Genomic DNA, 25,801 nt, shown 5'->3' with positions numbered 1-25,801 from the left:
ATGAATGGGAAAACAAAATTTAAACAAAGTGTTTTCCCTTTGAGATGATGAAGATGATGGCTTATTGAAAGCACAGTTACTCTTAAAGTCAGTTAGAACTTCATGTTATTGCTTCTTTCACTCAGTAATACAGTAGTTGTAAATGTACAAAATGAAGTACGTAGAAGTCCTTGTGTGTAGTGTTAGTCTGCAGTATTTGTCGATTTGACACCCTAAAGACCAACCAGGTATGATTTTATCCAGATAAAGATCTTGTTCTTAATATGTGGGAGACACCTGTCAAATGTGATGTCTTTTGTGCGATGTAGATAATTTTTTTTTTTCATATTTTTTGAAGGAATGTGATACTTTGTTTTTTATTTATTCAGTTGTTATAATTCTGGGACCTTTCCTTTCTTTGGTATTGCTAAGTCCAGCTAAATTTCATTCCTTAGAATTTTGAGTAGGTTCATGTGGACAGGTCCTTGTCAAATAAATGTGCAGTTGATATTTGGGTGCTACAAGGGAATGATATTCCACCTTTGCTGTTTACCTTTCTCATAGATTTCTTAATCAAAAAGTGGTTGAAGATGGAAGAGAAGAATTGAAATATGCTCATGATGCTGTTTTAGTCAGTAGAACACTACTGGATGTACAAAGCTTGCTTAAAAGAATGTATCATACATCTAGATATACTGTATTGGACTCAGTATACTTAAGAAAAACATAAATTGAAGACAGAATATTGACAGGTTGACTAGGTAACATTCGATTATGAAAAGATTATTGAAGTTGAATCTTTCAAATATTTAGGAACAGTGATATCGATATCACTGTGGTGTGCTTCAAATAACTGTTTATGTATTATTTCTCTGTTTACTCTTGTAATATATGACAAGCACACTGTTGTGGATTTACTTCTGCAATGATAATAATAACATCGATAATAATAAATCGTGTACAGATTTTATTGACAGCATCTACCATTTTCTCAGCAAACAGGTGGACTTCAGGAAGTACTGTATTCTGATACAGTGGAATCTGTATCTCTGTTGGACATTCTTAATATTTCTTAGCTTAGTATTTTCTCTGGGATTCAGGTGTATGGCTTGTAGTGACATGGGATTAGTCGTGGCATGGATGTTGAAAGATGTTTTTTTTTTGTGGACTATTATATATCATTAAGCAATGACAGTGGCTCTTGCTGGGACTTTGGAAGTGAGGCTGTGCTGTAGGATATATGATAACTTTACAAGAGGTTATGCTACAAAATACTTCTAGGTACAGTAATACGTAACTATTGGAAAATGGCATATATTTTTAAAAGATCTTCATTATTTTCCTTATTTTTTGTCACTTTTATCTCATTTTTCTCAGTTTCAGGTGCTTTCGACTTACTGTAAATTACATGGTCAATTAGTCCTTTATACTTAGTGTAAGGAGGGCAAAAGGTTAACCTCCTATAAGAATGAACTCTTATGGTTTCCTCTTAATTCCCCTTTATCAGGAAGGCAGGAGAAAAACTCACCCATCATTTAGTAGTTTTCATTTTTGTAGCATTCAGGGTCAGAGTCAGCAGGTGGAGTTTCCTGGCTAGAGATGCTATTCTTATACTTGCTTGACAAACATTCCTCGCTGGACTAAAACCAAAAAAGTCACTAGCAGGAGTGGTAGGCACTGGGTTGTCCAGAGTTGGAGATGAAGAGTCCAAGATTAGTGACGTTTAGGTTCCACTAAAATTTTGGAAACAGGTGAAAGGACCAGCAGTCTATCTTGATATGGGGTCAGTATATCAAACTGCATGCAGTCCAGATATGTAATTTGGTCCTCCAGGACTACAGGAAGAGATCAAGCATGCTGTGGAGGAGCATGTCCTGACTCAAATCCTATATCTAAAGTTTGGATTTATGCTCCCACATCTGAGGGACTTATCTAGAACAGTGGAAAAAGGTTGACAGTTTTTCTCCTTGTATAGGTCTTAGCTGGTTTCAATATAGGACTCACATCCTGTTTTCTGTTGCACCAAGTTTCAGGAGGTTATTTTTTCAATAAACATGACAGAACTAGTGCTGTTACCTCGGAGGGGTTATCAGCAGTACTAGATTCAGATGAATCCCTAATAACTGGGTCAGAAAGAGGGGAGTAAGGATTATGGACTGAGTAGCTGCCTGGAACCCATTTACTGTACAGTATCAAACTCCTTTGGATACCACAAAAAATGCTGCTTGATATAAAATAAAGCTTCAACCATGCCTTTAAATTAATGTGGTGTTCTTTGGCTAGCTCCATCCTTGAGTCTACTCAGTACTACATGTGACATTGTTTCCCTAAATGCTAGCTACCTAGTAAGGACACCTTATGTTGATTTAAGCATATTAATGAGAAGGTGCCTAATCATGACCTCTTAATGTGGACTAAGGCACCCAACAAAGGGTTGTTAACAAGGATTAACCTATCAACTCAGCCGGTATACAAGCAGTCTCAGATTTGGCACTCTTTACAAGTTCAGCATATGTCCTTCGTCACCTCAGACATTCATGCCAAACAATTCATTAAAGCATGGCTGATGTTGTATCTTGTACCAATTCTTCTTTCCTAACCTTCCTGCAATGTCCATCCATCCTCTTGCTGTGGATGAAGTGATCAGTTTGCTGGAGAAGCAATCCGTCAAGGTGCCCTTGATCGTTTGTGAAGTATATACCATTATCTGTAGTTCACAAATTGATGAGCTGATACATGTCAGCTGATCATTAACCCATGTCTACTTGGTCTCCTAACAAATCCTACTCGCAGTGGAGATGATGATGTTCATTCTTTTTTCCCTTAAAGAGGGCAATTTTGTTGCCACCATGTACATTTTCTTTAAATGAATTTTGTGACATGAAAGAATATATAAGATACAGAATTAAGGGACAATTATAGAACAAAAGAAAAAGTTTTCATAGTGACCTTTCAGGACCTCAGCAACTCACTTTTTCCCACCCAGACTCAGTGTTGGCTAGAAGGGGACAGAATGTTTATGTCACCTCGCATTTTATAGTTGAAGCAGTGCATGTTTAGTTGTAAATGAAATACATATACTGTAGTTATAGTGTATTCACCCACATCATTTCTGTTATATCAAACCAGGTTTTAAATTGTATCTTTTCAGGATGTGGAAACTGACGAAACGGCAGCAAACTATGTAGAGAGAGTTTATTGTGGCCACATTTATCATTTTAAGTGCTTAGACACGTATATACGAACTCCACCTTTCCAGGGTGGCAAGAAGTGTCACACTTGTGGATTGCGGATATACCATGACAGGTGGAAGCTAACGCCTGAGACAGCTGAGGCTAGGTGGGCACACAAACAGGCCAAACAAAGAGAACTGGACGAAGTTACCGATTTTCTGACGTAATGAATGTGGGGCATTGCAATGGAAATTCATTCATTGAATTTGTAAATACTAAGGGTTAATTTTGTTAGAGATAATGTTTTAGTAACTTTATATTAAATATAAACATTTTATTGAATATTTTTACCATTTTACATGTTGATATAAGTGGACACTTCACTGAGATCATATTTAACACTATCAGAAAATGTTATTATAGTAACTGCAGTGATTTTCAGGGAATTTTTACCTTTTTTATTTTGGAAAATACTTTGAGGACCAGCTTCAGGTGAGCATTATTATTAAAAAAGTAACTAAAACATTTGTGCAGTGGCAGTTTTTGAAGCGTGGTATTTTAATTATTTGAATTGTACTGTTGTATACCCTGAATAACCAGTAAGGAATTCAGTCATTTTCACTGAAGTGGAGAGGCATTTCAAATTTTTTTGCAATGTGTTTATGTAGAGAAGATGACTTGAGACAAGATGATGTCATGACCCCTTGTGATTTTGTAAAAGTATTTGCTTTGATTATTAAGAATTCCTCTCTATCATTGTACAATATGCAAGACTGTGCCATAGAAGTAATTTTCAAATGGTCAGCTTATAATTTTTCTCTCCATTTCCATTGTAGTTATGAATGGTGTTATTAGTTTTGTGTTTCGATCTTCTTAATAGTGTTATATGTTCTATTTGTTATTTACCAGGACTCTGGTAATATTGTGAAACTGTATTTTGATTTGTTTTAAAATCTGTTACAGGTACTTGTAAATAGAAAAGGAATTATATTTTTTATTTATAAGTTTTGAGACAACCCGTGTGACAAATGGGACTATTCCTAAATGACAGCAACATTTTCATGCTATTAAGACTGGTTTAAAGTTGATATTATTAATGTGTTATGAATAATTTGTACCACATTAGCTTTCACTTCCTCTACTAATTTATACCTTCTGAATATTATTTTAAGAGTAGGGCTTAATTCAACTTGAAATTTACAGTAAAGTTGAGTATTTTTTTTTTTACTTCATACTTTTTCAGTCCTGTAATTAACTTTGGAAATATAGTGGTTTGTTTCCTGAGTATGTTTACCTGTATATTTTTCCTATTGTATTTATTAGTGACCTGCTTATGGAGAGTACAGTTTCTGTACAATATTCTAGCAGTTAATTAAGAATCATGAAGTAAAGCAAGTCCACTTTAGCTTTCTGTCTGAAAAACTGGATGGTTTTCTTTTATAAAAATGTTTATGAATATTTAAAAGTCTTATTGCTTACTAATTGTATATTCAGGCATTGCTGTACCTTGAGAGAAAACTGACTTGTATTTTTGCCATCCAATGTGAAAAATTGCATGAACTGCTTATTGATACGCAGTGCTCCTGCAGAATGAAAGGTAGTCAACAGTAGTACTCTCAGCAAGAGATGTTTAAAGTCTTGAATGTACACCCAGCCATTGGAAAGGTTAATGAGAAAGAAAGTTGCTTTTACTTTTTATTTGTTCTTCCCATGTATTTTTGCAAAAAAAAAATTTGAAAGGGCCATTAGCACAGTAAAAAATGTACATAAAGAGAAGTATATGAGAAACAAAGGTAAACTTAAAACAACATAATGTAGAGATAATTTTTTATTTCATCAGTATAAATCTTTCACCTTACCCACACCACATCATCTGGAATGGCAGGACATCAGCTAAGAAGAAAGAGGTGACAAGTTTCCTTAGTACAATACAAGTGTCTGCTCAGTTGGAGGACCTACAGGAAAGAATCCAATCAGTAGAGTGAGGGGAAGGCTCTTCTATTAAAGTAAAAGGTTTGTACAACGTTACAGAAAACAAAAATGATGGCAAATATGGTATATATCAATAAAGTGTACACTTTTATTAGGCAGTATAACCAGCTCACCAAATCAATGTTGTAGGTGGGAGGCGATGTCATTGATGGCACAGATCTTCATTATTTGTATCTGGTAGGAGATCTGTAAAGCTAGTAAGAACCAGTTACTTCAAAGGTCTTAAGGTATCTCCAGGGTCTCTGACATACAGGAGGATGTTCACCAAAATTAAGTAAAATGTTTTAAGAGACCCTAAGTTAGGATTATTCTTATTAACTAGTCAGTAATACAGTATGTCACTCATATGATTAATTCCTACCAAGTGAACAGTAGAGTTGTAAGTGAAAGAATGTGGCAAATGGAACTAACTAAATAATTTTTCCACACTATTGTGGTTCCCACTGTAACAAAGAAGTCAATGAAATCATTAGGACAGCTCTGTTGTATGATACTGTAAAAGCTATGTGATATTTTTCCTTTGCAGAAAAATTCCTTCTGATGGTTAAAAAAGAGAGTTCTGACCTTATGAATATTTATCTTCATCATCCATGGTAACCCTTTACAGAATGAAAAGGTGTAGGAACACGTAGGTTGCAGGGAGGAAAATAGGTAAGAAAGGGGAATGTGTAAAGGGAGGAAGCAACACTATAAAAGTACCACAATACATTTACTGAAATTAGCACATGTAACACATCAGGTAAACATCTATGTAAGAAATGGCCCAAAATTCAAAAAATGTATTCAAATCTTGTAACCTTAGACCTAGAGCTAGGTGTTATGAGAATTCTTGTCTGAATGATGAACCTTCCTCACCACAATCAATAAGAGCAATTTCGACTGTTTTCGGCAGTGATAAGGTGTAGTAAAGTTAAAGCCAGGAAAATGATGGACTACAATTAGCAAATAACTGATGTTTTAGGTACTTAAAAATTATGCTTACATTATAATAATATTGATGGAAGAATTTTTCAGTAAAGCAGTTTGTGTGGCCTGAATATGAAGATCACATGACTGACTTGCATCACCTCTGATTCATTAATTTTATACTAGACCCAATACTACCTCTAAAAAGCTCTCATTCTGTATACAAACACAAGTAGAACAAAGATGTTAACCTTCCATATCATTACCAGATTCAGAATAGGACACTCCAGACTCACACATGGTCATCTGATGTCAACTCTGCACACAAACCCAATAACTTGTGAAAGATGTAACATCCCAGTAACAATCAAACACATCTTGATTGACTGTCCCAGATGGCATCATGAAAGAAAGACTTACTTACAAAATAAATCAATAAAGGATATTCTAGCAGAAGGTAGTAACTTTTCAATTAATAATATCATTCTCTTCCTAAACAAAATTAAATTGATAAGTAAAATATAATCTCCCCTTTTTTTTCCTTATTTTTTTTTTTTTTTCGATTGTTTTTTCTAATTCTCCTCCCCTTTATATTATTTATTTATTTAGTTAACTACTTAATTTTTTTATGTACTCTTTCCCCCATTCTTTTCCCAGCCCGAGAAGAACCCTAAAAGAGTTCAGATGTCTGGTTAAACAAATCATTTATAACTAACTAACTACCACTTCTGGTACTGTTAGTGATCGGCTCCTCTACTCTAGAATTTATGCCAACCTATTGTCCTCCATGCTTTCCAACCTCAAAACTCACATACCTATATAGTCTTTTATACTTACCTATACCGCAGCTTCACAGTTATGCTGCATCAATACATTTCTCTACTTTTAACATTTCTTCATATATGCAAGGGAAACAGCCATGTAACTTTCAGTTTTTTGTACACATTCAGTGTCCATGCTTTATCTACACAACATATATAACACCAAATATACTTCACTCTTTTCCATCTTCATAAAAAATCTCAGCCTGTAAGTTATAAAACCCTAAATGAGTTACCGATAGTCAGCTGGAACAAGGGTCAGATGGAACTTGTAAAAAAAAAAGATAACAGCTCATAATTTAAAATGTATTCACAAAACTAAATAACCTCCAGACCTAGCAGCCTTCAAGTAGGGGAGGAATGTATGAAGAGTGGGAGGGATAAAAATGAGACGAACTCGTTGAAAATTACAACTGAAGATGGGAACAGTGATGGGAAAATGCAGGGAAGTGATGGGAAGAAAGACTAAAAATGTTTTCATTTCCATCTTTTGGTGAGACAAGACAATATGGAGCAGGAATATGTATTGGTCAAATATAAATTGCAGTGAACCCTTGTAAGAGTGATTGACAGAAAGAAGTCTGCCAAAATAGCAAAGCATGGAAGCAAAATGATTATTAAGAAAAGTGATGGGAAATACAGCATTAAAAAGGGGCCAGTGGAAACTGCTGAATGAAGGAAGAAGTTTGGGTGTACATTACTGTGAATTTTCAAGTAAATTTTGAACAGTTGTGTTAAGAGTTTTGAAGTGAAGAAGTGTACATGTCCAACTATATTTGCTTGGAAGTGTGTGAATGTCTTGAAAGTTTTTCTCAAGAAAGGAAAGTGAGAAATTGTTGATTTCACTTGGATTAGACATAAGTTATGCAAATACCAGTGTTGCAGTATTTATCTTTCTTATTGCCTTAATATAAATTTTATGTAAATTTATTTGTTGTCTGATATTCCATGTGAAGTAGAAGATAATCATTTGTATTATACATGAAAACATTGAAATAAGCTGTTGGGATGGGTGAGTTATGATTACAAATTATTTAACCGTATTACTGTATTTACATAAGGACTGCACTTTGACATACTCTACTGTACAGTATTTAATTTTATGACTGATCATGAGTAACAACTATTTTTGATACAATCATACCTTTGAACACATCTTTGTGGGGATCAAGAGGCAGTAGTGTTGTGCTGCTCAGAGGGATGGTAAACAACTATGCACATTAGTTAAATGACTTGTATGCATGAGTGCCACGGACAATGCTTGGTTTAGCGTCATCTGTATCAAGCTGTTGTAATGAGGATACCTTGCAGTATGCCAATCCTTTTTGTTGTCATGACAAGCCTTTTCTTAAGACCCTATAATAACTGAATGCATAGCTAAGAAATTCACAATGTCATGAAAAACTGATGTATAATAAAAATCCACAATTATATAAAAAGGATTTTGACAAAGGAAAAATCTATTTCTGGGGAGAGACCTGTGTCACCCGGTGAAATAACCATTCAGCACTTATTTCTAGGTAAATCTATTCCATTTTTAGCAATAGATTTACCTAGAAATAAGTGCTGAATGGTTATTTCACCGGGTGACACAGGTCAGATAACCCAGAAATAACTTATTATTTATAAAAGATAAAAATAAAGACTTCCAAACAGCTGAACTGTTTTCCTCGGTGTTAACATTAAAAGGAATACAGCTAGTACATTTCTTTTAATGTAAACACTGAGGAGGAACACAGTTCAGGTATTTGAAAGTCTTTGTTGTTATCTTTTATGAATAATAAAACATAAACTGTAATTGTGGATTTTTATTATACATGGAAAGCATTGTTAATTTTGGAGTGAATACCTGTATATGTGTGATTGTATCCAAGATCTGAAGAGCTGTATGAAGGAGCGTTGTTAATGATTTTGCCTTTATTACGCAGATTATGCTTACCGTTAAAAGCTTTTATTTTTTGGCATATTTGTAATTTAATTTTGTTGCAGATTGACATTTTGTATCATGTGAAATAGAGGATATTCAGTCATGTTTTTGGGGCAAAATCACTTTGAAAAAGGTGATTGGATGGATAGGTTATGATCACTGAATGTAGCCTGCTTCTTTACATGAAAAATGCAACTTTGCATAAAGTAGTCCCTGTACATACAGTACAAGTGCCTGATTTACAAGTTTCAGATAAAAATTAGCCAAAAGTGAGTGGAATTGCACTATAACAATCTGCAATTGAAATTGCAAAACCATGTGGTTATTAGGCAACAGAGATAAGTGTTTTTATATTGGAAGATACTCGGATTGTTGTGCATAATATTGTTTAAGAGCTTTCTGTGTAGGTGCGACACAGATGATTGCGGGTGTGTCCTCAGTCTTCATTTAGCTATATGGGAGATGCTACCTTCCCACACATTCCCGTCTGGTACTGCAATGAGCATCATGCTATCAATTTTTAGATGGATGAATTTGTTGTGAATCTTTAATTGACTCTGAACCATTGAGCTGTAAAGTGATTAAGTGTACTGTATTGGGTGACTGAGTCCAAGTGTTTGAAGTTCTGTGAGCACCTTTAACATGTCTCTCAATTGTAGTGCGAGTGTGCCCAAGTTTCCAAGCCAAATATTGTACCCAAGATCTTGGCTCTTGAGGTCAAGATTGAAATTATGTGTTATAGAAACAAGAAAAAGCCTCTCAAACTCACCTAATGGATAGTACCAAGTCCCCCAGAAAAAGGATGTCGTTGTTGCTGTGGATCAGAATACAGTATGTCTTCTTTAGCTGATCTAGTCATGAAGGAGATGGAGCATTACTTATTTATCTGAGTTCTTGGTGAATCACTTCAGTGCCAGAGGATTCTCTGAATGGTATGTCAACAGGGGCATCAGCTTCAGATCTCTTTCAGTGCTCGACAGCAGCGTAATGATTATACAGCTTTGGCTTCCCTAATCACAAATATAGTCCTCACTTCTCAAGTGAAGAAAATCTTTCACATGACTTTTTGGGCACCTTAGCCAGCATCCCAAATCCATTGCTTTCATATTTCTTAGAACCTCTTACTTTGCTCCTCAGCACTTGCAGCTTCTCCAGATGTTAAAAAGTGAACATACCTTAAACTCTCATACCACCCATGATTTAAAATAAATGCCCTTTCACAATCTGGGTCTCCAATTCAGTCCTTGAAATAGGTAAGAAAAAAGTGAGGTCTTCAAAATCATCTGGGAGGATAAGCAGCTTATCCTCCCAGATGATTTTGAAGACATCACTTTTTTCTTACCTATTTCAACGACTGAATTGGAGACCCAGATTGTGAAAGGGCATTTATTTTAAATCATGGGCAGTATGAGAGAGTTTAAGGTATGTTCACTTTTTAACATCTGGAGAAGCTGTAAGTGTTGAGGAGCAAAGTAAGAGGTTCTAAGAAATATGAAAGCAATGGATTCGGGATGATGGTTGAGGTGCCCAAAAAGTCATGTGAAAGATTTTCTTCACTTGAGAAGTGAGGACTACATTTGTGATTGGGGATGCCAAGGATGTATAATCATTAAACTGCTGTCGAGCGCTGAAAGAGATCTGAAGCTGATGCCCCTGTTGACATATCATTCAGAGAATCCTCTGGCACTGCAGTGATTTACCAAGAAGCAACTTCAGGCACTCAGAAAGTCCAACATTAAGGTATGGATGGCAGCAGCTATTATCCATAGTTACATGGTTGTTATGTTCCACCAGTCTTTGAACAGTACGCTAGGCGGAACAACATTCCAAACAGGTTCCTCTGCTATGTTAATAATTGTGAGTTATCCTAAGGCGAGGCCACAAGTACGTGTTGCCACAACTTGAAAGGTTGCTTTTGCATAATACCTCAGTCATCCAGCATATGGGGCAAGTTAATCATTTTGATATTCAATTTATACTCTCAGTGACATATGATGGGGAGCTTGGTCAGTTTGGACTTTTGACCTATGAGCCTCCCCACGTCCATCCAGTCCTCCCAAGCAGCTGTCTCCCCATTCTCTATCCAGTCGGTGTTACCTACTTACCTTAACAGTTATTATTGCCGATGAGGATGATAAAGATGAACTTCAGCCTAATCACAGCAACTTCCTGGCATTGGACATGAATTTTGGTGAGTACCGACTGTTTTGGTATTCTTGAAATGGTTCTAATCAGTATTCTTTTGCTTACTGATGTTTGTTTGGAATTTGAAGTAAATTAAGGCCTGCTTTCATCTTTGGCTCGAAACCCTTGTGTGCCACAAATATTTTCTATTTTAAAAGTGTTCCAAATCAAACTCAAATAGATGTTTTGCAAATTTAGATGGTATTAAGTCATGCTCGACTGGGAAAGGATGGCAGCATTGGGGTCATAGGGTGGGTGGGATGTAATCACCACTGTTCTAAACCCAAGTGGTTAAGATTGGTTTACTGTTTTTTTCTGTTGTGATTAGGCTTGATGGAGTGCATCTGTCATGCAAACATACACCACTGTACCCTTTTACTATTAACCTTGATGGAACGAAACCAAATGACTGTAAAATCAATCGTTCTCTTGAAACACTGTTTAGTGGTTGTTACCTCTCTTGAGACCCATATTTTTGCATATCATTAAACACATTTTTTCCATATTCTAATTAGTTAATTTTAGCAATACATGACAAGCAATATTTCGGTCAGTTAAACGAAATCAAGTTACACATATTGACGCACATCCTGCTGATTAAAAACTGAGGCCTACCATTATTTAAGGTGATCTTTAAAACAATAAATGCATGCAATGACTTTTGATAATCTGAGCCGCTCCAAGCCTCAGGTTCCCGTTTAACCTGCCTTTTAGAGGAGACAGCGTGAGTGGCTGGAGCTTCATATATTGCCCTTTATTCTTCTTTCTAAATCGTTAAGGAGTTCATTTGTCGCTTGCCAAGGAATATACTGTACAACAGTATATTTTTACATTAACAAGTAATCCCTCTGTCTCTTTATCTGTCTTCTGGACAATTTTCAGTACTCCTTTACTGGATTACTATGAAATTACTTTCCCTTTAGAGAACATATGAGATTATTTATTTGTTTGTATGTGTGGAATCCTCCGAAATACTACAGTATTATAACTGTATTTGTTATTATTATATGAACATGAGCACTTTTCATAGGGAACAAACCCACAGGACCCATTGACTTGAAATTCAAGCTTCCAAAGAATACGATGCTCATTAGAGAGAGGTAAGTGGAGGCAGAGGAAAACACACAAATCCATTTTTCATTAACTTTTCCTTCAGTTTAGGACAGTGCAATTACTTATGTTGCTTTCTGTCTCTCTGTTAGTGGACCCTTAGCGGTTGTTACGCCAGATAATTAAAAATTAATCAGCGTCTGTGGCTAGGCTGTGTGGCATGGTGACGAAGAAGTAAATAAACAGGAAACTGGGACGGGGAAGTCGAGTTTCTGCAAAGCAATCACGGTAAAAGGCGACGTTGAGGTAGATAACCTTACGGGTTATCTGAAAGAATCTGGTTGTTTTAATGAGATATGATTTCGGTATATTTAATAAAGATTTTATTCATATTTATTCTTATACTAAGTATATATTTTGAATATAAAAGTGTAACATATAATTATTTTTTGTTGGTTCTATCTAATGGCATTCTTCATTTTTTACGTTCATATTTTAACACTGAATTTTACCAGTATATCATCATTCACCTATTCATTATCAATCATATCATTGATTTATGTATTTCACCCTCATTACGGCGCTGAATAATCCTGATGGGTTCCGGCGCTTGATCTTCAAGACCTGAATTTCATAATCAATCAATGTCAACAAAAAAACTTCAGGGATTTATTTTAAATCATCTATTTGCATCTAATTTATCATTCAGTGAATCAGTTTATTTCGCGTTTCGTTGCGTTCTAGCCTCCATTCGCTAAAGTTGAACGCATAAATAGAAAGTAATTAATTGGCGAAATCATGGAATTCATGAGGCATCAAAAGTTCAGTAGTGAGATTCCATAAGATAGGGATTAATTATTATTATTATTGGTCTCCTTTGTGGATAATTTACAAATGGATACTGAATACATTTTAGACATTTTCAAGTGATACATTTTCTGTAATAATTTATAAAAACTACATCGTTTTACTGGTAAGGAAAATGACGAAGTACCTGTTTAGAAATAAGCACGTAACGCTATGGTAATGTTTTCAAGTTCCCTAGATTTTTTTTTTTTTTTTTGTCTACAGCAGAATCCGTATTTGACAGAAAAGAATTCTTTTTCTTCATAGATCCTTCGGGTGCTCTCCAGTATCCTTAAATACTACCAGTAATAATAATGATAACATTAATGGACTTATCCCCAGGTTGTAGGAGAAGGGGCGATGTTACTGACTATACAGTGTAGATGTCTGAAGGGGAGCTACTGATTTGGAAGTTTTCCGCACAGGGTTTCATCGTCGATTGAGCGGGTAAAGTATGAGTATGCCAGTGATCAAAGTTTTAGCTTGTTTTTTTTTTTTTTAATAAAGCCAAACTTCCTGTAGGAGAAAAACTTTCATGCTGAAAAAATTAATATCATAATGTGTCAGCAAAGACCAAAGTGCAGTGATTATAATAGCAATGTGGATTTGGATACATAAGAGTTTTATGTATCAGAGATGTGTTGATGTTTTATAGAGAATATTCTTTTATATACAGAGTATGTGTCCCCGTGAAAGCTCTCCGAGAGAGAGAGAGAGAGAGAGAGAGAGAGAGAGAGAGAGAGAGAGAGAGAGAGAGAGAAAGTCAACTTGCATCCTAAGTGAAGAAGCTCCTATCGCCATAAGCATCATCAGAAAGAAAAAGGGTCTGGAGGTCAAGGCAAGGTACTATATTCCCCACCCCTCTCTCTCTCCTGACTTCCACCACAATACCGGCCCCCCTCCCCTGCCCGTCAACCCGGGGGACTTGCCTCTCTCAGTGGTCTCTCATACACCTGGTCAAGTTCCCACAAATCCTTGTGGGACGTGTGGTCAGCCCTGCCGCTCAGCACCGGCATCAGTCGTGCCCAGGGTTGCGAACTTGAAGGTACCAACTGCTGACAATTTTGGGCTCAACGGTTCGTTTCCGTCATCTTGAGTCTTTCGACAAAGGTGGGTATGAGTTTTCATTTTGTAGTGATGTGTAAATTTGAGAATTATGCGTGATTTAAACCTGCCGTATGCCTTTCGGGTTTGATATAGAGGTAGTGGATAAAGCAACTAACTTACCACTTTGTTGTCAAGATAGCAATTCATATAAGCCTAGGGTTGGATGTTGGCTTTGGCAGATGTACTTAATTATAATTCCCAGTGGTGGTAATTTATTCCCAAGATATAGCGAATTTGATATTAGGGAGTATTTGTGGCTTAATATTTGAGCATATAAAAAAGTCATATCTGAATTTGCTCCGTGGGAGGGTAGCGCCGTCAGTGCGCCTCATGTAGTGCACTGTAGGCATTACTTAAGGTTTTTTGCAGAGTTCCTTCGGCACCTAGCTGCAACCCCTTTCATTTCTTTTACTGTACCTCCGTTCATATTCTCTTTCCACCCTCTCCTAACAATTGATTCACAGTGCAACTGCAAGTTTTTCTTCCTGCCACACCTTTCAAACCCTTTCAATGTCAATTTCCGTTTCAGTGCTGAATGACCTCATAGGTCCCAATGCTTGGCCTCTGGCTTAAATTATATATTCTATTCTATGCGAATTTGAGACGTTACTATCATAAATATTTCACTAGGAATTATGATAAAGTAGGCCTACTTAAATTTCCGGGGCTTATACAAGTAATGATTCAAGGTAGTTAATAAGACGAGCAGTTAATGAAGCAACTGTAGGCTGAACCTTATAACAAGGAGATAAGTGTAGTTTTACCGCCAAGACTAATAACTTGAAGAAAATTACGATAATTCTAAGAGGCTTTCATTGTCTGTAAGTGTAAGAGCTCTTTATTTATTTATTTATTTATTATTATTATTATTATTATTATTATTATTATTATTATTATTATTATTATTATTATTATTATTCAGAAGATGAACCCTATTCATATGGAACAAGCCCACAGTGGCCGCTTACTTGAAATTCAAGCTTCCAAAGAATATTAAGGCGTTCATCATTAGGATTAAGAAACAGAAGGTAAAAGGAAGAAGAGATAACTTATTAAATAAGAAAAAATAGATGAGCTAATAATAAATAAACAGACATTACGTATACTATTAAAATATCAAGGAGAATTGTATAAGAGCAGCAATGCATTGCGTTTTTGCTTACATCACGTAAGTGGCATCCCTTCTGAAGAGGTCCAACCCCACCCCTCCTCCTTCTCCACTAGGCACTCCCTTGCCTTGGGACATATAGACACCTACCAGTGCAGTATCCCGTGGGAGGATGTTTGCAGCCCCCTTCGTCCCCTCCTGCATTGCTTCCTCCTTTCAACTTTTCATTCGTCCCCTTTTGGGGACACTCTCCCAGCTCCCACCAGCACCCGCCCTAGTGGTGTTCACTTTCATCATTTGCGAGCAAGTTCTTCAGACTAGTCCTATGAGATAATTTTGACAGAACCCTGTGGGTGTCTTTTAGTAGATTTTCAGGGGAGCCCTATGAGAGTCCTTCGTGAGAGTCCTATGGAACTCCTTTGGTAGAACCCAATGCTGGTCCTCTGGGAGAGCCTTACGCAAGTCCATCAGGAAAGCCTTATGAAAGTCTTACAGGAGAGCCTTATGGAAGTCCTTATGGGAAGCCATATTTGAGTCCTTTGGTTGGAACCCTATAGGAGTCCTTTGGAGAGTCTATAAGAAAGTCCTTTGGGATTCCTTTAGTAGAAATTTGTGGGAGTCCTTTGAGATTCCTTAAGTGAAGTCTATGGGAGTTCTTTGAGATTCGTTTGGTAGGACCCTACGGGAGTCCTTTGAGATTCCTGTAGTAGAATCCGTTGGAGTCCTTTGAGGACCTAGAAATGTAGTCTTGTCAAACTAATCTGCAATAATCTTGTACAGGATGCGCCCCACCTTCCAAGCTCCAAGTTTTAAAAAGTAGTACAATTAGACTATGAAAATATTACAGTAAAAGTAAGGAAATGTAAATATTAGAGTACAGTCTACAATACACAAAATGCTGCATTATGCATTTTGAAAATTACTAATAATATTCATGCGTTAATAAATTTTTACCCATCCAGTGCCCCAGGTAAAGTCATCCTGGCAAAGCCAGTGAAAATAAACCAACCGAACATTTTAAGCTAGGCTGAAAAGTCAGTTGTAAAAGGGAAAAGTCTATCAAATTATTTAAATGGCATTTACATCAAGGGCTAAAAGTTAATATGTGTATGTATTTTGTAAGCGTACGGCAACTTTTAGGTGAATTTCTAGAAAAGCGAATGTTCACGTTTTCATCTTACGGGGGAATAATGATGGCAGGTTCAATCAGCAAGTTGCTTTTCTTCAATCATTGGTTTGCAAATGTGTATAAATCTCTCTCTCTCTCTCTCTCTCTCTCTCTCTCTCTCTCTCTCTCTCTCTCTCTCTCTCTCTCTCTCTCTCTCTCTCTCAAGGGGAGAGGGACATACAGGTCTCCTAATCTTACCACGCAATCCTTACCACAACCGCCCGTTCATTTCCTATCCCTTCCGAATGGAATTTCTGTCCCCAGGGCGAAGACGTCTCATCGAGACGGAGAGTGGTCCGACGGGTGAAGACGGGTATTCAAGGTCACCAACTCGCTCCTCCGCCTTTGACGATTCATCCTCTTCTTTCCCTCCTTTCCCGACTCTTCTTCTTCTTCTTCTTCTTCTTCTTCTTCTTCTTCTTCTTCTTCTTCTTCTTCTTCTTTTCGATAAGGACTGTCTATTACGTCTTAATTTCTTAGAGTTAACGTCAATGAAACATTGGAAATGTTCCTTTTCTAGTCCAGGCTTGCAGAAAACAATAAAATTGGAGGGAAGGCAGGTCGGTGTGAACAAGGAATGAATTTGCGCGCACCTTACGTACCATTAGGAAACGCAGTAAGTTAGAGATGGGGGTCTGTTGCAGTACGTACGTGCACATATAAATACACCACACATATACACGTGACCAAGACAAATTCTGACACAACAAAATTTATGTCAAGACTGACAAACATCAATGACGTTCTTAAACCATCTTTTGGATGGGGAGTGTGATATGGGCCTAGTATTTCGATATCCGATGCCTAATCCGTGTGTCCTTATCTGCAAGGATGTTGAAAGCTGAAAGGAAAGTTGCAGAACAGGTTTCCTTTTTATCTGTCTATCCCTGTCTTGCCGATTTGCAAGATACTTACCGACGATACGACGCCAGAACATCAAACCCATATTTCAAACCGGCCTTTTTTCGACCTTTCACGTGAGACGCAAATACCAGGAACCGAACTGCGTGGGCGCATGAATATTTAATTTCATCTCGCTCGTCAGGAGGTTTGAATTTTTTTAATGTTGTTGTCCCTGACAGGCTTAAAGAAGAGGCTCCTCTTAGCCTTGCAGTCTGAAGGCAAACATGGACACCTTCTCTTGAAGCTTGTACACAGGTTTCTTGGTCAAAAGAGAATGTGGATTTTTTGTGTTCAGGATAACCTTTGTACCTTCCCCTCTCTCATTCTTCCTTTTCGTCTCTCTTGTGTAGACACACACACACACACACACACACACACACACACACACACACACACACACACACACACACACACATATATATATATATATATATATATATATATATATATATATATATATATATATATATATATATGTGTGTGTGTGTGTACATATATATATATATATATATAAATATAAATATAAATATATATATATATATATATATATATATATATATATATAAATATATATATATATATATATATATATATATATATGTGTGTGTGTGTGTGTGTGTGTGTGTGTTTGTGTGTGTGACTCATATGTGAGGTTAGCTAGAGTGGAATGACTACGAATGGCGTCGCAGTAATTGAAAGGCTTTGTATTCTAATATTTCAGTGTCCTCTTGCTGAAAGAAGCACTTGAATCTACATTTATTTCCAGCGTTATCATTTAATAAAAAAGATTTAAAGACGTTTATGTCTAATCTTACAATATTCTCTGGGGCTTAAATCCCTGTTAAACATATACATTTGAAAATTATTATTATTATTATTATTATTATTATTATTATTATTATTATTATTACTTTGCAGCAACGCTTCCTGCCATGAAGTCCCTGTTCATTGCCTGTTTACTGTCAGTGACGGTAAGTAGAAAACTACAGTACAGTATTGTGAATAATTATGTAATTTTATCATTATAACCCCTCGCAATAACTATCTGTGAATCACAAGAGACCACGCAACTGTTCGTCTTGATTACACTTTCATCAAGCTCGCTTTCTTATTTTTTTTTTTTTTTTTTTTTTTGCAAAGGAGAAATTGAGAGTTTGATATTTGATGCTGGCTGATTAATGTTGAATTATTATTCACTTTTTTCTGATGCATTCTATTAATAAAAATAGTAATATATTATTGTTATTATCACTGTTTTTTGTTGTGTCGATTATTTGGTTCTTACTCTGTATATTATTATTATTATTATTATTATTATTATTATTATTATTATTATTATTATTATTATTATTATTAGAGAAACAAATCCAGTTATGTGACTGTACAAATATATTTAGTAATAAAAATGAAACATGTTTCTACAGTTACAGAACTATGAATTTGTTTCTCAATTTTAAGACATACTACAATGAGCATTATTATTATTATTATTATTATTATTATTATTATTATTATTATTATTATTATTATTATTATTATTATTATTATTATTATTGTGATACATAATAAAATCCGCAATAATTCTTATATCAAAACGTACACACACAGACTTGATAACGATTAGATACGAGTTTATATAAAATAATAATGTTCCTAAAACCGAAAACCTGTTCAGCCGAGACTCCGACATCAGCCTTTCAGTCATTACCAACATCTGTCTAATCATCGGATTAAGAACTAGGCCGAGTCCTTTAGAAGCATATGATCTCTGAATCGTTGGTGAAGAAACCTGAAGGCGCAATAACAGTAATATTTAAAAATTCGTACCATTCTTTCACAACAGGTCCTAGGCGCCAAACTTGACGATTTGGAGCGGCAACATGACTTCCCACTGGCCACTGGCAGGGAAGCCAAGGAGGCATCAGCAAGACTCCTGGAGTTCTTTGACGCCGTGTACAACGATGCGCAGGTCAGCTGAGCTCGCTCCGTTGTGTTTTGTTCGTGTCTTATGTCTTTCAATAAGCTTTCTGGCTTTGCTTTGTGGGTATTACCCGAGATTGGTAGATTAAATCGTTGTGTTTTCATTGCTTAATTAACATTTCCCATTTTGTGACGCAGTTTTCGTTGAAATCGTTATCATTTCCAGCTGGACATAATTTCAGACATTCCCTGTGATTTCCAAACAACGTATTTCTTTCAGCTAGAATGAAAATTATATACAGGCAACTTAACGACATCTGTAAAAATTTCATATATATTAAATTCTAAAATGCATCTTTTACTGTTAGCCTTATAGCGTCTGAGTGAAAAAGCAACACTGCATTTCTAAAAACGATTGAATTTTTTTTTTCTTTAACAGTTCCCGCCCGATATGCCTTCCTACAACGAAATTCCTGCCACTGTCCAGTTCAACTGCGATAACAGGATCCCAGGGTATTATGCCGATGTTGATCACGGATGCCAGGTAAGATGAGATTAATTTCAGGGGGAAATACGGGACAAATATACTCCTTTATAGTGTATATATATAATATATATATATATATATATATATATATATATATATATATATATATATGTGTGTGTGTGTGTGTGTGTGTGTGTGTGTGTGTGTGTGTGTGTGTGTGTGCGTGTTTCTCGTCTCAAGTGTTCACATATTTTTACTTACCAAGACAACGTTGTATCTTGACTCGGTTTGTCGATGTTCGTCCGTAGAGTTACACTTTTATCTTAATTGAGAGCTACACTGACAATCTGTTCAAGCAAGAAATGAACATGATGTATGCGTTTTGGCCTACAGTGAGATCAGTAATAAATAGAAACTAAATTAATGTCTCTCACATAGCCTAAAGCTTAACTACACGTAGAAGCTTTTTTTTTTTTCTAGACTGCTCAGTACTTTGAGTCAAGAACGAAAAGGGCTTCAAAACACATCCAATATGAGAGATTGTAACTCATAAAGACAACTGGTTTTAGATGACTTTTAAAAATCCTCAAAGGAGAAGGTGAAGATGACTACGAACTTGTAAAGAGTCACCTGATGGCTGAATTTGAAAAGCATAGGCCGACTTTCTAAAGATAGTTATTACTAAAACAAATAGTTTAGTAGCATGCGCCTTGTAATGGAGAAAAAAAAAATTCAAAGTTATGTATGGGCACAAATATATCCAAAAATAAATCTAAACACAGAGCTTTCGGGAATCTGATTCACCTTTTGACAAGGAGAATCGCACAGATTCCCGAAAGCTCTGTTTAGATTTATTTTATTCAGCGACGACTAAGCCTCTTGAATTCGTGACCTACCAGAGGCCCAGCATTCCTCTTCGTGCACGCCTACTCATTATTACTTTCATGTCGCCGGATAGGCCTAATTTCAGCACCTTCATATAACCTTCCAGAACAGGAATCCAGTTAGAGTTACCAGTTAGAGCTTTTTATATCTCTAAAATCGATTGCTTTGCCATCACTGTATTTGATTAAATGGGAAGTAATATTATTCAGTATTTATTTTTTAACTGTGGTTGTGATTAACATGAATACACTGTGGATTAACTTTTTCCTTACCTTTAGATTAATTAATATAGTAAACTATTTTTATTTTTCGTGAAAGCAGATTGACAGGTTAATTCAGACTGTATTTATAGAAATCATGACAAAGGAAAAATTGTATGTATATATATATATATATATATATATATATATATATATATATATATATATATATATATATATATATATATATGTGTGTGTGTGTGTGTGTGTGTGTGTGTGCACGCACACGCTTGCAATGAATGTAGCACCATCATCCAATAGATATGTCCCGCATACCTATACTAGACCAACAGTCCCATACTCGCTTCATCTCTCCAATGACTCCCGATCTCCAGATAATTCCTAAAAGAATCCCCCAAATTCTCTGTTTCCCTTTGGTGCAGCCAAGGCTCATATACCTATTGTCTCCTCCCTGTGCCCCGCAGGTGTACCACATCTGCCGTGAGGACCCAGAGCATAGCATAGCCACCTTCCTGTGCCCCAATGCCACCATCTTCCACCAGGAGATCTTCGCCTGCGATTGGTGGTTCAACGTTGACTGCTCCGTGTCGCCTAATTTCTACCACCTGAACGAAGACCTCTACAAGGCAAGGGCTTCTTCTTCAGTCTAGTTTTTTTGTATTTTGATTTTGAAACACGAAGGAAAATATGCAACGGTATCCGTATTATTATTATTATTATTATTATTATTATTATTATTATTATTATTCGTTGTAACTGTTGTCGTTTGTTCTTAGTGTGGGACTAGCAACCTCATCCCGGCATCTCGTTGTTACAAAGGAACATCCTCCTTAAGTTCCATCGGGAAATAAAATTCTGTGATGATCAATAAAAATTTAGGGTGGGGCAAGTTTTTATATTTTTATGTTTATTTTCTTAAATTAGGCCTAGCTGTTTTTGTGCCGTTGATTTGAGGCTGTCATAGTCTCCTTACCAGGACCAGATTAACGGTGGTTGTTGCCAAACTGTCTGATTATCTTGAATTCCTAAACGAGCTACGAAATTCTAATGATTATTTTTAGTCAGTGATCTTAGAATGATAGGCTACTACATAACTGCTGCAACGCAGTTTAGTAGCGAATACTTCGTACATCAAAAGAAGCTCCCAACTTTGCAAACTTCAGTGTTAAAATTCAGTGAATTTATTTTTTGTCTTTAAAGAAAAAAAACTAACTGGTAATTACTCCTTTTCTCCCCTGCAGGACCCGGAGGAAGAAGAAATCTCGAACAATAACTTTGCCCGCGACCTCGACAGCCAGGTATAAAGGATCCCTTCTTAAGATCGTATCGAAAAGGACTAAGAGTAACGTAACTTTCGTATTACAGCGAGGGTGGAGATAACGGGCGCTGGACATAAGGCGTCTGTAGTTAATGCGATCTACAGCAGTTACGCTAGCGTAGTTTTTGTATACAGTGTTTTTGGCTTGCAAAATTTTAGTCATTGTTTTCTCTGCCTCTCAAATTGTGTGAGTGTTGTGAACAGATAAACGAAGGAGGAAGGTCATGTTGATCATTTTGGGAAATATATGTCAGTTCTTATGCTGTGAAATCACAGAGATGGTTAAGAATAAACGAGAACAGATTTCAAAATATGGACCGCAAGGGCAATACTTACTGTATATCCAAACTCAGTTTTCAGACAGGAGAGAAAACATTATAAGCAAAATAGATTCGTTCTTAGAGCAATAGATGAAATAAACAATAACAAAATAGATATAGCAATACTGAGCAGATTGAAATAAGTAACATGCTTTCTGATGACAACTCTGACCTCGTTCGTCTCTTTATCCAAAATCAAAAGGACCTCGGGCAACCTGAGCTTAGTAGATCCGAGAGGAGTGCTCTGCCCACAGACGAGTCTGAACTGGACATTTCGTTTGAGGAAGAAGCTACGAACGAAGACGCCCGCGTTATCGGATATCTGCCGCCAAAACAGGGCTATCTACCCCCAAGAGATGGCTATCTTCCCCCTAAGAAAGCGTACCTCCCTCCAGATGACAAGTACCTACCTCCTAAGGAGAGCTATCTGACCCCGAAGAAAGAATATTTGCCGCCAAACTGAAGAACCCACTTTACGACCAACGCCTCTTCGTCCTTACCGATTCACCGGACCTGCTTTTGGAGTGATTTTTCAGCTTCCCCTGTCGCTTCCGGTTCCTTCATTGACCTCGGACGTTTCACGATAACTTCACCCAGTGGATTATGAGCAATTAGATATCCATTCGAAAGAGCGGTAGCCTGTGTTGACACCAGAATGGCTTATAACTGCAAAAAATACCCATTTCTAACCTCAACAGAACTTCATAATATGGACCTCTAAATAATTCCACGATTCAAGCTCACATTTTACCACGTCTCCGCTGTCATTATGCAGCATCTGGTTAGAAAAATAATGAAGTTTTCAAACATATCATCATTTGTATTGCAACGACTGGTAACACATAGTCAGATGAATTAACTGCAAACCGACGTCTCGTCATAAACAACGAGTAAGGCAAAGGTATAAAATCCCCTGCATAGATCTCAGAAAGTGACCGTCGATAAACATCGAATAAAAAGCAAAATTTCAAAATGTGGACCTTATTTCAGCACTGTCGTTTAGTAAGGAAGGAGACGACGTGAGTGAAAATGAAAGACAGAAATGGACGACATCAGAAATCAGGAAAGGTTATTCATGAAACAGAACGTCTTTGGATGGAAATCAAACTGTCCTCATATCATGTGTAAGGAGTTATTGTGAATGCTTTTCATTGTCATAAAAAATCTGTAAAAAAAAACACGTTTTTATTTCACCTTCATTTTTATATCCTGGTGTTAATTCGTTTGTATATCAATATAACCATATATATATATATATATATATATATATATATATATATATATATATATATATATATATATATATATATATATATATATATATATATATATGACATTTTTATCACACCGTGATTTATATACATTCATGAAGCTACAAATATCGCTAACATCCAGTTCACGCTACTTCGGGAATATCCCCGATGGGAATTAACACCAAAGAGGAATTTTAAAGTGATAAATGGATCGAAACCGCCGGGTCTCGATCCCTCGACACGGTAACTTCCAGCGACTCCATTCGACGGTCAAACCATTGGTGGCGAGACCCGGCGGTTTCGATCCATTTATCACTTTAAAAATTCCCCTCCGGCGTTAATTCCCCATCGGGGATATTCCCGAAGTAGCGTTAACTGGATATTAAGCGACATTTGTAGCTTCATGAATATATATATATATATATATATATATATATATATATATATATATATATATATATATATATATATACATACAGTATATATTACAGTCAACATGCGTAATCAGTCATTACGCGTAATGACTGAAATTTCAGTCATCATGCGTAATGCACTTAGGGGACATTTGATCCCCCAGGAGCTAGTACTAAACACGGAGAAACAGTGAGTCACCTACACTGTTTCGCCGGGTTTAGTACTAGTCCCTGGGGTCAAAATGTATTTCATAAATGTTTAGTACTAGCTCTGGGGATCAAACGTCCCTAAGTGCATTACACGTGATGACTGAAATTTCAGTCGTTAAGCGTAATGACTGATTACGCATGTTGACTGTAACATATATATATATATATATATATATATATATATATATATATATATATATATATATATATGTGTGTGTGTGTGTGTGTGTGGTATGTATATATATACATATGTATATATACAGTATTATATATATACATATTGCTACGAACCATATTTGTATTTACTGATATGCTATGCATTAATCGTACATGTTCAAGAATCCTTATTTATGTACCCTACCACCCTTCCTCTCCTTCTCTTGAGACTCCTTGCCGCTCCTCGTTTTCCGTTCTGTGTAGTGGGTGTAGCTTTATTTTGTTCTACATGCGTAAAGAGTGTTTGTGAAGTATTGACAATTGTGATGCATTCGTAAGTTGATAATTCTGTTTTGCTTATGTGAGAGTTGTGTTGTATTTGATTAGTTGGAACAGGTGTTATCTGAGTAGTTACATATCTCGAGTATATTCTCATATTTCATTGAAGTTCCTTACTGTTCTGGTTTAATATTGGCAAGTGTCTGTACGTGTTTGTGTAATGACTCCTCACCTACGCCTAGACTATAACTTATAGGAGAGATATATATTCTTGTGTGTATGTATATACCTGTATGTATACATATGTACAGTACGTGTATGCATGTATCTGCGTGTGTATGAATAATTGATGATTTTCAAATTGCCTTTACGTTTCGTACGCTAGAATTTTTTCTTTTTTAAATTCCGGTTTAGCCAACACAGTTTTGTCTGTGCTCTGTAGAACATCTTACTATCCTTCTTATGGCTCCATCGGGCATTGCTGCTTATGGTGTGAAAACATCTAACGTTGTTAGATACTCCACATCCTTCCACCATCTTAACCAGCTCCGCTGGCCGATCTAACCGTTACTAGATACCTTCTATTGTGTCCCTTACGTAGCTTTCATTCATATAGATCACACATCCATTCGCTTTAAGCACTCACAGAACAAGCGTGGAAGAAGAAGAATTACCTAAAAGTTGCTACCCTAAGTCTAGGTAGTGTTGTACACTTCTGTAAAGAAATGCACATTTTAGTGCAATGACAAATCTACGAGGAGGCAACATAGAGAACAGATAATGAAAGGGTAGTTCAGTGTCTGTTGACAAATGTGCCTTCTGAAGCGGCGTCGCTTATGGGCAACTCTATTGCTGCGGGCAAGTACCCAATCTTACACCAGGAAAGGTGTTATTTTATGTAGCCCGCTACGTTTCCACATGGCTTAACGTTACCCTTAGAAGACTCAGCAATATATCGATGACTGTCTTACAGCTTCGTGGATCACAGTTTCTAGCGCTGTAAGCGGCTCACATATATACATATATTCGAGAAGCGCAAAACAAAATTTCCCAAGGATCGCGTCTTAAGAGTGGGTTTCACTTTGACAAATTAGGATGAAACGCAGAAAGAAAAATTTTGAAAGGAGACAGAAAAAAGAAAAGAAAATGAAAGGAAAATATAGAAAAGAAATACG

At 36.3% G+C, this 25,801-nt stretch overlaps 2 protein-coding genes and 1 long non-coding RNA gene across 6 annotated transcripts in view; all 3 read left to right on the top strand.

Moving 5' to 3' along the window:
* The window catches only part of LOC136825680 (uncharacterized), a 31,953-nt gene extending 27,514 nt beyond the window's left edge, over nt 1-4,439 (top strand). For all 3 annotated transcript variants that reach the window (XM_067082382.1, XM_067082381.1, XM_067082383.1), the window contains exon 6: nt 3,131-4,439. In XM_067082382.1, the coding sequence (XP_066938483.1) occupies nt 3,131-3,379 (249 nt within the window). In that variant the 3' untranslated portion in view covers nt 3,380-4,439. The remainder of the gene's footprint in view (nt 1-3,130) is intronic.
* A 5,998-nt stretch (nt 4,440-10,437) lies between these two features.
* Nucleotides 10,438-13,377, top strand: LOC136825679 (uncharacterized). Of its 2 annotated transcripts, none has more exons than XR_010849398.1 (2): nt 10,438-10,989; nt 13,221-13,377. It is a non-coding gene; the product is annotated as an uncharacterized lncRNA (long non-coding RNA). The 2 variants fall into 2 exon arrangements; XR_010849399.1 differs by having other exon boundaries at nt 12,185-13,377.
* A 453-nt stretch (nt 13,378-13,830) lies between these two features.
* Nucleotides 13,831-23,345, top strand: LOC136825678 (uncharacterized). The gene is made up of 7 exons (XM_067082379.1): nt 13,831-13,988; nt 18,083-18,135; nt 19,008-19,133; nt 19,524-19,628; nt 21,142-21,303; nt 21,919-21,975; nt 22,518-23,345. Exons 2-7 carry the CDS (start codon nt 18,097-18,099, stop codon nt 22,776-22,778), a joined length of 750 nt encoding a protein of 249 aa, XP_066938480.1. The 5' UTR covers nt 13,831-13,988; nt 18,083-18,096; the 3' UTR covers nt 22,779-23,345.
* Nucleotides 23,346-25,801: the final 2,456 nt, after the last annotated feature.

The sequence above is a fragment of the Macrobrachium rosenbergii genome, chromosome 39 (genome assembly GCF_040412425.1).
Source record: "Macrobrachium rosenbergii isolate ZJJX-2024 chromosome 39, ASM4041242v1, whole genome shotgun sequence".
In the NCBI taxonomy this organism is placed as follows: domain Eukaryota; kingdom Metazoa; phylum Arthropoda; class Malacostraca; order Decapoda; family Palaemonidae; genus Macrobrachium; species Macrobrachium rosenbergii.
Note: the sequence above shows the minus strand (reverse complement) of the source record. Positions and strands in the feature narration are given on the sequence as shown.